This window comes from Emiliania huxleyi (assembly GCF_000372725.1).
Source record: "Emiliania huxleyi CCMP1516 unplaced genomic scaffold EMIHUscaffold_103, whole genome shotgun sequence".
In the NCBI taxonomy this organism is placed as follows: Eukaryota; Haptophyta; order Isochrysidales; family Noelaerhabdaceae; genus Emiliania; species Emiliania huxleyi.
In genome coordinates this window covers 74,493-87,658 of record NW_005202237.1, presented here as the reverse complement: position 1 = coordinate 87,658, position 13,166 = coordinate 74,493, and the positions used below count along the sequence as shown (strand labels likewise).

The window sequence follows — 13,166 nt, the reverse complement described above, 5'->3', positions numbered from 1 at the left end:
AGCAGAAAAAGAAATTTTCCGCGGAAATCACGACGTCAACCCTCCCCAAGTGGGTGATCTGGTGCTTGTAGGGCTTGATAGTGGCCTGCCATGTCACAGGAAGGACTGTGGGTGCAGGAGAGTACCACCAGCCATCACTTTAGTTGGTATAGTACCCCACCTTCACCCATCGAGTGATTTCTTTTTTAGTTTCCCATAAGTAAGGTAGGTAGGTAGGTAGGTAGGTAGGGGCACCGCAGGGGCCGGTCAGGTTTTTCCAGAATTTCATCATGATGTCCGCCCCAAGCAAAAATAAACGCCACCTGTGAGCGAGGGCGTTTCTTCGCGGACATCTTTTCTCGCGCAGCGGCATCGGCCCGATGCTGCTCGCGGTGACGACCGATCCTCTGGTGTCCGATCCTCTGAGCACGCTCTGGGTCCTCGTCAGCCTCTACGTCCTCGTCAGCCTGACCATCCCGCTCTGGGTGCCCATCCTGCAGCGGCTCACGGGCCAGTGCGGCGTCTTTTGGGCCTTTAGCACGCTGACCTACTATGCCTACTTGGCGTGGCTGATATTCGCGGCGCTTCTCGGCCTGCTGCTGTTTGAGCTGCCGCCGCTCGGCGCGGCGTGGCTCGCCGTCCTCTGCTGGCGCGCCGGCACCTTTTGCCGGCTCGGAGCGCGACCGCCGCTCAGCGCCGCCGCCGCCGCCGCGACGCCGCTCCCGCCCGCGGTTGGTGGGCTGGGGAGGAGCTGCTGCAAGTCGTCCGCGGGCTCGGGCGAGGCGGGCATGCTGCCCGTGCCGAGCCGCTGCGAGCCGATGGGGAGGGTGCTGCTCGTGGGCAACGGCCCGTCGATCCGGAAGCGGCACCTCGGCGGGCAGATCGACGCCTTTGACACGGTGGTGCGCTTCAACTCGTTCGTGACCAAGGGGCTCGAGGAGCACACGGGGAGCAAAACCTCGCTCTGGTGCCACATGCTGCAGCCCTACCACGTCGGCGGCGTCGACATCTCGCGCCGCTCGCCCTCGGTGCCGGTCTGCTACGCTTGGTGAAGAGCCCTGCCCGCCGGCCGCCACAAAGGCAGGACGCGCTGACCAGAGGTGTGTGGTGGCGGCAGGAACCACGTCGTCCTCGCCCCGCTCTTCTTCGTCCCTGGCTACCTCCTCCCCATGCTTCCCGCCCCGCGGAGCTGCACCTGGTCTGCGAGCACGTACTGGGCAGCGCACCGCTACCTCGGACTGAGGCTGCACCAGGCCAGCCTCTCCTGCCGCCTGCCCTGCCGCCTGCCCTGCCGCCTGCCCTGCCGCCGTCCTGCCGCCGTCCTTGACCCTTCGTGCACCCTTCGTGCACCCTCTTCCTGCACCCGCCCGCCCCGCGCAGGTGCCAACCACCGGCTTCGTCATGCTGACCAAGCTGCTCGAGAGCGGCTGCGTGGTGCACCTTGCGGGCTTCGACGGCTTCGACTCGGGCGAGGAGCTCCACTACTACAAGGAGCAGCGGATCCATCTCCAGGTCAACGCGGCAGGTGGACGCACAGCCGCCCGCTCTCCCCGCACCTCATCTGCCCGCCGCCGGCGAGACGAGAGCTCTGCACCCCCCCCTCCTCCCGCCGCTCGCGTGCGCAGGCGCCCTCCTCCACGACTGGCTCGCGGAGCAGGCGAGAGCGCGCACACACGCACACCCCGCACGCGCACGCGCATGCCCGGCCCGAACTCCCTCGGGCAGAGGATCTTACAACCCCCTTCCCCTACCCTGTCCGCAGCGCGGCATCCGCAGGCTCATCGACGAGGGGCGGGTCGTGCTACTCTGACGGCCGGCCGCCGGCCGCACTGCCGTAGCGTAGGAAGGAGTCGTGCGCGGGAGGAGGGGAGGCGCGCGAGGCGGTGCCCCAGCAGCAGGAACCAAATCAGAGAGAGGAGAGGAGAGACACAGCCGGCAGTGGCCCCAGAGCGCGGGGGGCGGCGTGCGGCCCGACGAGCGAGCAGGCCAGTGAAAGCTGGGGTATTGTATACCACTAGCACTTTGGTAACGAGTGACGAGCGCTCCTCGCTCCAGCGCGCAGGCCGCAGCGGCCAGGTGCTCCAGCTCTCGATATCCCACATACACGGATACAGCATACACGATCTAGTCGAGATACAGGGGGGACAGGAGCGGGGACTCGGGGAGAGGCCACAGCTGGAGCTGCGCTGTGGTCGTTGCTGTCGGCGGGCGTGCGCGCACAATCCGCAAAAACTGGCGGGCCAGAGCTCGACTCGGGGACCACGCTCCACGGACGTCGGTCGTCGCGCGGGGGTGGCGGGTTTTCGCGGGTGAATAAACCAGCAACAACAAGGCCTTTTGTACAACCTCTAGACGTACCGAGGAGACTAATAGCGACCGGCGCACCGCTCTCTCCGCCTCGCGCTGCGCCGCGAAAAGCCGCTCAGTCCTCGAGCGAGCGGAAGGCGGTGAAGATCTCGTCGTTGAGCGCCTGGAAGTGCTTGACGAGCGTCTCCTTGCCGTCGCTCGGCAGCTGGAACTTTTGGGCGGTGATCTTGTAGATGGTGTCGCCCATCGCCGACTTGAGGCGGAGCCACGTCACCTTGTTGTCGGCGGTCGAGTTCTCGATCGCCTTGTGGGAGAGCTTGTAAAAGTCGACGATGTTCTTCATCATCCAGACGGACTTGTAGAAGGGGCACGTCTTGTCGTGCTCCGAGAAGCCGTTCTGCGCGAGGTAGTCGTCGCGGATGATCTTGGCCACCTCGAGGATGAGCTTGTCCGACTCCGCGAGCGAGTCCTTGCCGACGAGCTGCACGATCTCGGTGAGGTCGTCCTCGGACTGGAGCAGCTCGCGGACGCACGTGCGCATGGGCGGGAACTCGGGGAAGTTGGCCTCGTACCACGGGTCGAGCGAGCGCAGGTACTTTGAGTACGAGATGAGCCAGTTGACCGACGGGAAGTGCTTGCGCTGCGCCAGCTTCTTGTCGAGGCCCCAAAAGACCTGGACGATGCCGAGCGTGGCGGAGCAGACGGGGTCCGAAAAGTCGCCGCCGGGCGGCGAGACGGCGCCCACGATCGAGATGGAGCCGGCGCGCTCGGGCGAGCCCAGCATGGTCGCCTTGCCCGACCGCTCGTAGAAGGAGGCGAGCCGTGCGCCGAGGTAGGCGGGGTAGCCGCTGTCGGCCGGCATCTCGGCGAGGCGGCCGGAGATCTCGCGGAGCGCCTCGGCCCAGCGCGAGGAGGAGTCGGCCATCATCGCGACGTTGAGGCCCATGTCGCGCATGTACTCGGCGAGCGTGATGCCCGTGTAGATGGACGCCTCGCGCGCCGCGACGGGCATGTTTGACGTGTTGGCGACGAGCGTCGTCCGCTTCATGATCGACTCGGTCTTGCCGTTGATCTCCATGGTGAGCTCGGGGAAGTCCTTGAGCACCTCGGCCATCTCGTTACCGCGCTCGCCGCAGCCGACGTAGATGATGCAGTCCGTGTTTGAGTACTTTGACAGCGCCTGCGAGATGACCGTCTTGCCGCACCCAAAGGCACCAGGCACGGCGCACGTGCCGCCGAGCACGGACGGGAAGAGAGCGTCGATGATGCGCTGGCCGGTGAGGAGCGGCTGGTCGCCCTGCAGCTTCTCGGCCGTCGGGCGCGGCGTGCGCACCGGCCAGAAGTGCTGCATCTTGTGCGAGGTCGTCTTGCCCTCGAACTCGACCTTGATCATCACGTCCTCAATTGTGTAGCTGCCCTTGGGCGCAATGTACTTGACGGTGCCCATCGTGCCGGGCGGCACCATCAGCTGGTGGGTGATGATGTTGTTCTCCGGCACCTCGCCGTAGATGTCGCCGCCCGTGATGGCGTCGCCCACCTTGACGTTCTTGGGCACGAAGGACCAGACGTCGCCCGCGTTGAGCGCGGTCGTCGAGACGCCGCGCGGGATGTAGATTGAGTTGGTGAGCTCGGCGATCTTCTCGAGCGGCCGCTGGATGCCGTCGTAGATGCGGCCCATCACGCCCGGCCCGAGCTGCAGCGAGAGCGGCTGCGCGGTGCACACGACCGGGTCGCCCACCGTCAGGCCTGACGTCTCCTCGTAGACCTGGATCGTCGCCTTGTCATACTCGAGCCGGATAATCTCGCCGACGAGCTGCGTGTGGCCGACGCGGACGAGCTCGTACATCTTGGAGCCGGACATCTCGTTGGCGATCACAACGGGGCCGGACACCGAGAAGACCTTGCCCATGCGGACCGCTTCCTTGGACATGACGACCGGGTTTGTTTTCTGCGCGCGGCGGGGAGCGGGCAGCAGAGAGCCTGTGAGGCGGAGTGGCGCGGCGGTGGCGCGCGCGACGGGGCGGAGGCGGTGGCGGAGGCGGAAAGGTGCGGCGATGCGAGGGTGTCTGCGGAGTGTGTACTTCTTGTGCTGGGTGGAGCGCGCAGGGTGGCGACGTGGCGGTCGCTGTGAGCGAGCCGCGCAAGTGCGCCGCCTCCGGTGTGCGAGGGTCGCGGTGCAGGAGAGGGGAGGACGAGGGGAGATGAGCTGAGGTTGGGGTGGTGAAAGATGCGCGAGTGCTCGTGCACTTCGTTCGCCGCTGGGCTGTGTCGCGCAGCTGTGGTATACACAGCGAAAGAAAAGAATTCCACGCCGACCACTAGCTTCGCGCCGAATGAATTTACTTCAGCGCAAGAGCCGCGCACGCTCAGCCCCTGGTCCCTGGACGAGGTCAGCAGCTTGTCAGGCAGGCTGTCTGCCAGGTGCTGTCAATGGTTGGGTAGTAGGGCTAGAGGGTCGCTCCACACTTGGCCTCTACAGCAAGCGAGCGCTCTACTTAGCCCCCGCACGGAGCCCGGCTCCGACTTAGACGCTGCGTATGGTCGGAAGCCATGAACTTAGACGTGGACGCCACAGCCGCGACGTCCGTCCATGCCCAGCAGCCACCCCAGCCTCGCCAACGTCGCCAGCGAATTCGGGCAAGCCCGGCAGGCCTGGCGAGCCAACGAGGCCGGCAGCAGGCCCGACCGGATTCGAACTGGGGGGGGGGGGGGGGGCAGTTGACAATCGGCTTGACTCGATGACGGTACGCGGCCGCTACTCTCGTCCCGGTCAAGGTAGGAGCTGCCGTGCCTGAGGGAGGGTGTAGAGGATGTAGAGCTGTAGAGCGCTGTAGAGCTGTAGAGCTGTAGAGCGCTGTAGAGCTGTAGAGCTGTAGAGCGCTGTAGAGCTGTAGAGCTCTAACCCGGCGCGTGACGATGTGAGTCGCCTGTAGAGCGATGTAGAGCGCGATTTTGCTGTAGAGTTTGTTGTAGAGGCTCTACAGCCAAACCGCGGGAAGGCAGTGACTCAAAGAGGTCGAGCCGCGCTAATGGGGTGTCTCCGAGCTTACTGGAGCTCTGATGGACGGCCCTGACTATCCCTGACACACAGAGAGTGACTCCGACGGCACACAACACCCTATAACTGCGTCATTTTGGTGAGGCCACGGGATCTGCGGCGGGCGAGGCGGCCGACGAGGCGGAAGAGGAGGAGGAGGAGGAGGAGGAGGAGGAGGAGGAGGAGGAGGAGGAGGAGAAGGAGGGGCAGGTGTGCGATGGGTCGGTCGAGTCGTACTTGGCGTCTGAGGCGCGGTGGTATGCGCTTCGGAGGAAGGAGGAGGCTCGAGAGGGGGCGGCGCGTGCGGCGCTTTCTGCGATTCTGCGTCGCGTGTGGCTTTGGCGAGGGTGCTGGCGGAGGAGGAAGCGTCTGTCGTCGAGGCGTGCATGGTGGAGTGGGACAGGAGGGGCTTTGGGACTAGTCGCGGCGAGGATGGAGCGGCGGCGTGGCGTCGCTCGGTCTACTCGGCTTTCGGGCGGCTCTCGGTCGCGGCGCGGGGCGCCATGGTCGAGGTGCTCGTGGCGGAGTACAACTGCTCCTACATCTGCGGCCGGGAGTGGTGTCGACGGCAAGGGGAGCGGCACAGGTGGCGGGTGGAGGTTTGGTGGCCCGGGCGCGGTTCGCTGGTGGTGATGGGGGAGGGCATCGCTGGGGAGGTGGAGGGGTGGCGGGAGCAGGTGAGGGCTGGGAAGCGTCTGCTGCTCACCGAGGACCTGCTGGCTCTGCTGCGCGGCGCTGGCTGGGGGGGCGGGAAGTCCCGTCAGGGACGCCAGCGGGGGGCGCGGCGGGAGCGGAAGCGGTGGGAGTTGGATGAGGGGGATGATGGTTGTCTCGGCGAGCACTACGGTGCTTGCGGATTCGATCATCCGCCTTGGGACGACTTCCTCTATGGCGAGGACGGCGGCTTCTAAGGAAGCCGTCGTCTGCGCCCTGTTAGTGCCAGCGCGCGCCAGTCCCGTGCCCAGTGTCGTGCCACCGCCTTGTGTTGTAAAATTCTTTTCCCCTGCCCATTGAGTTGCGTTGTAAAATTCTTTTCCCTGTGATGCGGACGAAAGTGAAATTCTTTTCGCTTCAGCGAAGGTTCACCTGTCCGCCTCCAAAATGAACAACATGGAGATCCCTCGTGCCGCGCCTCTGCTGCTGCTGCTGCTAGGCCTGGCGTCGCCGGCGTCCGCGCTGAGCGCGTCGTCGCCTCTCGTGCGTGCGCGCGTCGCGGCAGCCACTGCTCCGGCCGTGCACGCCTCGCCGCTGCTTCGCCGGCTGCATCCTCCCGTCGCCTCGGCTGCGACGCTGCAGCAGCCTGATGCCGCGGCTTCGACGGCCGCAGTGGCGCCCGAGGACGAGTGGATCGCGCGCGTCGACCTCGCCGCCTTTGGCAAGGAGTGCCGCGAGCTGGGCAGCCGGCTCGAGAAAGGGCAGGGCGAGGCGGACGTCAAGCACCTGAAGCGCATGATCCTCTGGTCCAACCTCTGCGGCGCCGTCGGCGTCGCCACCATGTGGATGAAGCCCAACTTCATCTCCGTGATGGGCCTGTCGCTGTGGACCATGTCCAGGCTCGCTTCGCCACACCGGCTCCTCGGCCGCAGCCTCGCCGCCAGCCGCCAGCCTGCTCTCAACTCCATGAGGCCTTCTCCCCGCCCTCGCCGCCGAGAGAGAGACCTCTTCGGCCCTCGCCTGCGGCAGGTGGACGATGATTGCGCACCACACCTGCCACGGCGGCTACAACAAGCAGGACGATGGCACCGGACGCTTCACCTCGCTCGGTGCACCTCCCCCGCTGCGCCTCTCCTCCGCCATCTCTACCGCCACCTCTCCCTCCGCCTCTCCCTTCGCCGCTCCCTTCTTCGCCTCTCCCTTCGCCTCTCCCTCTTCCTCTCCGCCGCCTCTCACGCCGCCTCTCCCGCTCTCCGCCGCCTCTCCCGCTCTCCGCCGCCTCTCCCGCTCTCCGCCGCCTCTCCTCCTCTCGCCGACTGCAGACCCCACTCCACACGCCTTCCCGCCCCGGACTCAGGCTTCGCACTCGGGTCCGTGCAGCGGCGCGCTATGGACTGGCTCGACTGGATGCTGCCCGAGGCGTGGAACGTCGAGCACAACAACCTCCACCACTTCCGCACCGGGGAGCCAGGCGCGCCGCCACCCTCGCCACTCACCGCCCGCCCCTCATCCCTCACCCTGCCGCCCTCACCCTGCCGCCCTCACCCTGCCGCCCTCACCCTGCCGCCCTCACCCTGCCGCCCTCACCCTGCCGCCCTCACCCTGCCGCCCTCGCCCTGCCGCCCTCACCCTCCGCCCTCACCTTGCCGCCCTCACACACACACACACACACACACACACACACACACACACACACACACACACACACACACACACACACACACACACACACACACACACACACACACACACACACACACACACACACACACACACCCTCCCTCCCTCACCCCTCCTCCTCCAGGCGACCCCGACCTCGTCGAGCGTAACCTCGTCACGATGCGCGACTTCCCGCTCCCCGCAAAGCTCAAGTACGTCGCCGTCGCCGCGGTGGCGGCGATGTGGAAGTGGTTCTACTACGCGCCAAACACGTACAAGCAGCTCCGCATGCACGAGATGCGCCGCAACGGCGAGGAGATCCCCTCCTCGGTCGACAAGCACGACCCCTTCACCATCGGCAAGTTCCTGCCCGGCATGGCCTCCGAGGCGCCAGCACTCGGCTACAACTTCGTCGACTACATGCGCAAGGTCGCCGGCCCCTTCATGCTCATCCGCTTCCTGCTCCTGCCGGTGCGCCCTCCTCCCCCCTCTCCACACTTCCTGCGCCGCGCACCGACCCCCCGACCCTCCCTCCCCCCCTTCCATGCGCCCCGCCCGCCCCCGCCCCCCCCACCCCGCCCTCCTCCTTGCCCCGCCAGGCGCCACTGCTGCTCGTCAACCCGCTCTTCTTCCGCCGCGCCGTCGTCAACCTCCTGCTCGCCGACGTGATGTCCAACCTCCACTCCTTCGTCATCATCGCCACCAACCACTGCGGAGACGACCTCTACGCCTTCCAAAATTCGGCGAGCCGGCGGCGCCTCGCGGCCGCCGCTCGAGCGCCGCGCCGCTCAGCCCCTCTCCTCGCGCCTCCGCAGGTGACGCCCAAGTCGCCCTCCTTCTTCATGCGGCAGGTCATCACCTCGGTCAACTTCCGCACCGCGAACGGCATCCGCAAGGACGGGACCGCACGCCCCGTCCACGGCATCACCGCGGACGCCAACGACTTCATGCACGGCTGGCTCAACTACCAGATTGAGCACCACCTCTGGCCGCAGCTGTCGATGCTCTCGTACCAAAAGGCGGCGCCCCAGCTGCGCGCCATCTGCGAGAAGCACGGCGTGCCGTACGTGCAGCACTCCGTCTTCCGCCGCCTCAAGAAGACGGCGGACGTGATGGTCGGCGCCGCCTCGATGCGCCAGTTTGCGCCCGAGTGGGAGGCGGAGGAGGACAAGTTCGAGTGGAAGGCGTAGCGGAGTGGGCGCGCGCCGTAGCCCCGCCAGCACAGCCCGAGACGAGGCTGGGTGGTGGAGGGTGGTGGAGGGCCGCTCGACGGCGGCGGACGAACTGTGGCGGACGTCTGGACGCGCTGCTCGTGGCGGGGGCGGCATGAGGGACGGTGTGGATGGCGCGCGAGACGGCTCGCTCCACTCCTGTCTGTGGTGGTCCCCCATTGTACCCGCATGTCCCATGGTCATGCGCGACACACACAGATCTCACTTTATCACAGTCCACGCACACACAATGCGCTGCGCAAAATGTATGTTGTTTGTTCCTCTCTCGAAAGCGGTCTAAATCAAAAAGAGCGCTGCACACCCCGCCTGCTTGGGGTGCGCTCTTCGTCAATGCTCGTACTGTAGTCGTCTGTGTATTAGCTCCCCCGCGCCCTGTGAAAGGAGGCCTGAGCCGTGACGCGCGTGAGCCTGTCCTTGAGTGTCCTTCCCCACATATCTGCTCCTTCCCCGCGCTCGTTCTCATCATCCACATACTGTTGCACTGTTGCACTGAATTCGGGTCGGTTCCGCATGCTTGGTACGGGAGTCGGGACCCCCTGAATTTTACATAACGAAAAGCCATGGTTTTATGATGCTGCACGGCCACGGGCGTCGGCCAGCTCATGCTGCCTGGCGGCGCCCACGCATCGGCTACCGGCGCTGTCCCCGCCGACGAAGCGTCTGTAGGCACGGTCGAGGCTGAGGCTGTATATCCCCGTGCCACTGGTGCGGTCTGCGCGCCTCCTGGCCGCCGCGCGCCCCCTCATGTTTCGCCTCCAAAGGGCGGCGCCAACCGCAGTGCCAACTCCGACCAAGCCCAAGGAAACCCCGACGACGGGAGCACTCGCTGCGCGATCTGCTGCGTCGCCGCGTCTTACAGATCCCTCGAAAAGCGCCCCCAAAGAGGCGACCGCCCTTGCTGGCTGCAAGGTTGTCGCTGAACTTGGTTGCGGATCAAACGGCGGTGGTCTTGGCGAAGGCGGCAGCGGTGGTGGCGTCGGTGGTTCTGGCGGCACGGGTGGTTGTGGCACGCAGTAGGAGCAGCCAAAGCAGTCGTCATGACTGCAGTGGCGGACAGTGTATTGAGGGTCACACCATGATGAGCACGGCTCGGAGAGGTCTGTGCAGAATGGGCAAGCGCTGCACGCGGCGTGTCGGCAGTGGCTGGACTCGTACACCGCAGTGCACCACCCTTCGCAGCGGCTCTCCGGCGGAAAGGGCGGGTGCGGCGGCGCTGGAGGACGGCGAGGGTGTGGAGGGGTTGGCGGCGGCAAAGACGGCGGCGGCGGCTCAAACGGAGGCGGCTGTGGCCGAGGCGCAGAGGGTGGAGACGGAGGGGCGAACGGAGGCGGCCGAGGCAGCGGCGCCGTGGGTGGAGACGGAGGCGCGAACGGAGGCGGCTGCGGGAGCATGCCTCCAGTGTTACGCCGCGATGGCGGCCGCGCGCGCGTGCGAGTGCCCGCCGGCAACTTGACAAAAGTGTCTTGGTTTGTTGTGACAAAAGTGTGATTCAAAGAAAAACAATTTACCTGTGTTAGTAATAAAATAAATAAATACAACGGACATCCCAAGCTAGGGCTGGGTCGAGGACAGACACGTCCCCACCTTTGCAGGATTTTGCAAAAGCGAGGGGGGAGGGCGCATCGCCGCGCGGAGAGGGCTGGGTTAGTGCCAGCGCGCCAAAGTGACAACATGAATTCTCTTCCCCGTCGGATCGCGAACTGCGGGCCCTGCGGCTCCTCCGCAGCAACACTGGTCCGTGCTGGATGCTAGCCATCCTTGCCGTCTCCACGCCTGTGGTCAACCTCCCTGTCTCCGGCCGCCTCCTCTCCTCCGTCCCGCCTCGCGCTGCCCCCATCGTCGCAGCAAACCGCTCGCCTCCTCCGCCGCCCAGACCTCCATCCGACCCACTCTCGGCCGCCGCCGCGTCCGCGGCGGGCGGTGTGACGGACGCCGCCGTCCGAGCCTTCATCTCTCGCGCTGAGGACGACTTTAAGCGCGCCGGCCGGGTGTTTGCTCCCGTTGCCGCTGCGTTTGCTCCCGGGACCAAGGCGGCGACACGGGCGGGCGCGGCCCGCGACTTTATCTTGGCTGCCGCGGTGAGTGCCGCCGCCGTTGAGGCGGCGCAGTTCTGCGCCGTCTTCCTGCTCTCGTGGTGGCTCGGATTTGGCGCGCCAGTCGGCCGCGCGCCTCGCCCCTACATCCCGGGCAGCAAGCGGCTCAACGCCGCAATCCTGTGCGCGCTGGCGTCGCGCAGCCTCACCCGGCCGCTTCGACTGCTCGCCGAGCTGAGCCTCGTCAGCCCCGCGCTCCGCCAGCTCCGCCGCCGACGCCCAAAGGCGCGTGCTGTCTTTGCGGCCGGCCAGCTCGTGGCAACCTCCGCCGCCAGCGCGGCGCTGCTCTTCGCGGTCGCCACCGCAGACAGGCTCGTCGCGCCTCCTGCTGTCGCGAGTGCCGTCCCTGTCGCGGTCTTCTGCCGCGCTGTGTACGCTCGCACCGTCGGGGCGCTGGGTGGGTGGGTGGGTGTTACAATCCCCTCTCCGGCGGCAGTGCAGGCGGCGGTGAAGGCGCTCTGCGTGTCTGCGTGCGACGTCGGCCGCTGGTGGGCTGGGATCGCCGCCAGCCTCGGCGAGGCGGCGCGCCAAGTCAAGCCGCTGCGGGCGCTGCTTGACTTGGCGGAGACGGACGCTTGGCTAGCCGACGCCTTGTCGCGCCTCTTTTGGCAACGGTGAGGCCCACAAGCGAGAGAGACTCGGGTCTCGGCGGGCGTCACTCGGAGAAGCTCAGTGTGTGCGCGCAACCCAAAAAACTCCTGTAGACTTCAGCGCTTACTGATAAAACTACGAACAGAAACTTACGAACTACGAACAGCCTTCAGCATAATACCCCCACGGGACCTTCCCGGTGGAACCGTCAAATAATGTCCGCTGTGGCGCAGAGCGTAACGCCATCCACGGGCTGCGAGAGCTCCAACCGCGCCGGGCGGCCGCCGGCAGCCACAGACCGCCAACGGGGCGACCGCTTGGACGTGCGGCCGTCCAACTCGCCGTCGACGCACGGGGCCCAGACAAGAGCCGCGCCTACATGAGGTTCACGGGTGTAGTCGTCCTCGCCACGTAAATATCCAGGTCGCTGGACGGGCCGATAGTGCGCGCCATCTGTGGCGCGGCCACGCCAAGGGGCGAGACAGAGATGCCGGTCTCCAGCAACATCCGGAGCGAGAGTGAGTCTGCCGTCCTAAAGGGTACGGGAGCGGTGCGGTGAGGCCCAAACCTTGCCCAAAGACTGCGGCGGCGCGGGCGCTCTCAACGACCCACCTGCCACAGTGGCGACTTCTCGCGCCGCCGCTGTCGGCCTCGTGGCGTCCCCCGGGGCTTCTCGCCGAGCCTCCGAGCCCCCTCGGCGGCAGATGCGGACTCTCCCGCGTCGCGCACCATGGCCTCGAGCTCGCGACCCAGCTCTGCAGTTGTCGCGGCAGTGCGCAAGAGCGCCGAGCCACCGACGTCCCCATGCCGCTCCAGACGGAACACCACTTCGCTACGACTTCGGGCAGCGGACTCGTTCTCACACGAGCCCAGCTGCGCGAGTGGCAGGTGCGGGGGCTTGGGCGCCTTGCGCGGACCCACCCGCAGGCAGAGGCGAGGCGAGACTCCCAGCTCGGCCAGCCGCCAGCCACCGCCCGCCACCGCCTCCCACCGCTGCGCGCCTGTAGCGCTAGGAATCGAAAGTGAGTGGCGATCGGGGGGCTGGGGAGGCGTGTCCACGCCCGGCTCGCCACCACCGGCAGCTTCGCCACAGCGGCGCAGCGCAAGGGGCAGCCCCTCTGGCGGGAGGCGATGGCGCGCGCCGGCCGGCAGCTCGCGCCTCGCCGCCTCGGTCGCGTTGTAAGTGACGACTCGCAGCCGAGCGCCGCGCCCGCCGCACGCCGCGCCTTGGCGCGTCGCTAGCGCGACGTGCAGCTGCGCGGCCCGCGGCCGCAACCGGCGCGCCACCGCCTTGAGCAGCCTCCGCTCGATTGACGCACCCGGAGAGGCTGGCAACGCCGCGTCCGCCTGCCCCAGCAGTCGCCGGAGCGACGCCTGCTCGTGGCTTGAGGCGAGAGGAGACATGAGCGCTGCCGGTGCGGGGCGAGCTGGCGCTTCGAGCGAAGCGCGCAGCAGGGCGGCGGCAAGCAGCGGCCGCCGCCGTTCCGCCTTGGTATGGTCGACGTGCGCAACTGCGTGTGCGAACGTGTCGGCCATCGCCTTGAGCTGCAGGGTCGCGAGGGCCGGAATCGCGGCCGCGAGGTGGTGAAGCTGCCACTGCAGCACGTGCTGCTC

The 13,166-nt window shown here is 66.9% G+C and overlaps 5 protein-coding genes across 5 annotated transcripts; 4 read left to right on the top strand and 1 right to left on the bottom strand.

Moving 5' to 3' along the window:
• Positions 1-359: 359 nt before the first annotated feature.
• EMIHUDRAFT_454149 (hypothetical protein) lies at positions 360-1,817 on the top strand (the record flags this gene model as incomplete). Its single annotated transcript, XM_005793040.1, has 5 exons — positions 360-617; positions 762-1,027; positions 1,097-1,127; positions 1,360-1,504; positions 1,756-1,817. 5 exons carry the CDS (start codon positions 360-362, stop codon positions 1,815-1,817), a joined length of 762 nt encoding a protein of 253 aa, XP_005793097.1.
• ATPVA (vacuolar proton-ATPase A-subunit) lies at positions 1,763-4,569 on the bottom strand. The gene is made up of 2 exons (XM_005793142.1): positions 4,534-4,569; positions 1,763-4,234 (listed from the first exon to the last, which is right to left on the bottom strand). Exon 2 carries the CDS (start codon positions 4,214-4,216, stop codon positions 2,402-2,404), a length of 1,815 nt encoding a protein of 604 aa, XP_005793199.1. The 5' UTR covers positions 4,217-4,234; positions 4,534-4,569; the 3' UTR covers positions 1,763-2,401.
• A 1,257-nt stretch (positions 4,570-5,826) lies between these two features.
• EMIHUDRAFT_222385 (hypothetical protein) lies at positions 5,827-6,234 on the top strand (the record flags this gene model as incomplete). Its single annotated transcript, XM_005793039.1, has 1 exon — positions 5,827-6,234. One exon carries the CDS (start codon positions 5,827-5,829, stop codon positions 6,232-6,234), a length of 408 nt encoding a protein of 135 aa, XP_005793096.1.
• Positions 6,235-6,421: 187 nt separating this feature from the next.
• On the top strand, positions 6,422-9,151 carry EMIHUDRAFT_454147 (hypothetical protein; the record flags this gene model as incomplete). Its single annotated transcript, XM_005793038.1, has 5 exons — positions 6,422-6,876; positions 7,007-7,086; positions 7,335-7,448; positions 7,782-8,107; positions 8,452-9,151. The coding sequence occupies 5 exons, from the start codon at positions 6,425-6,427 to the stop codon at positions 8,824-8,826; spliced, it is 1,347 nt and encodes a 448-aa protein (XP_005793095.1). The 3' UTR covers positions 8,827-9,151.
• A 1,462-nt stretch (positions 9,152-10,613) lies between these two features.
• EMIHUDRAFT_222383 (hypothetical protein) lies at positions 10,614-11,579 on the top strand (the record flags this gene model as incomplete). Its single annotated transcript, XM_005793037.1, has 2 exons — positions 10,614-10,682; positions 10,833-11,579. The coding sequence occupies 2 exons, from the start codon at positions 10,614-10,616 to the stop codon at positions 11,577-11,579; spliced, it is 816 nt and encodes a 271-aa protein (XP_005793094.1).
• Between the last annotated feature and the right edge of the window lie 1,587 nt (positions 11,580-13,166).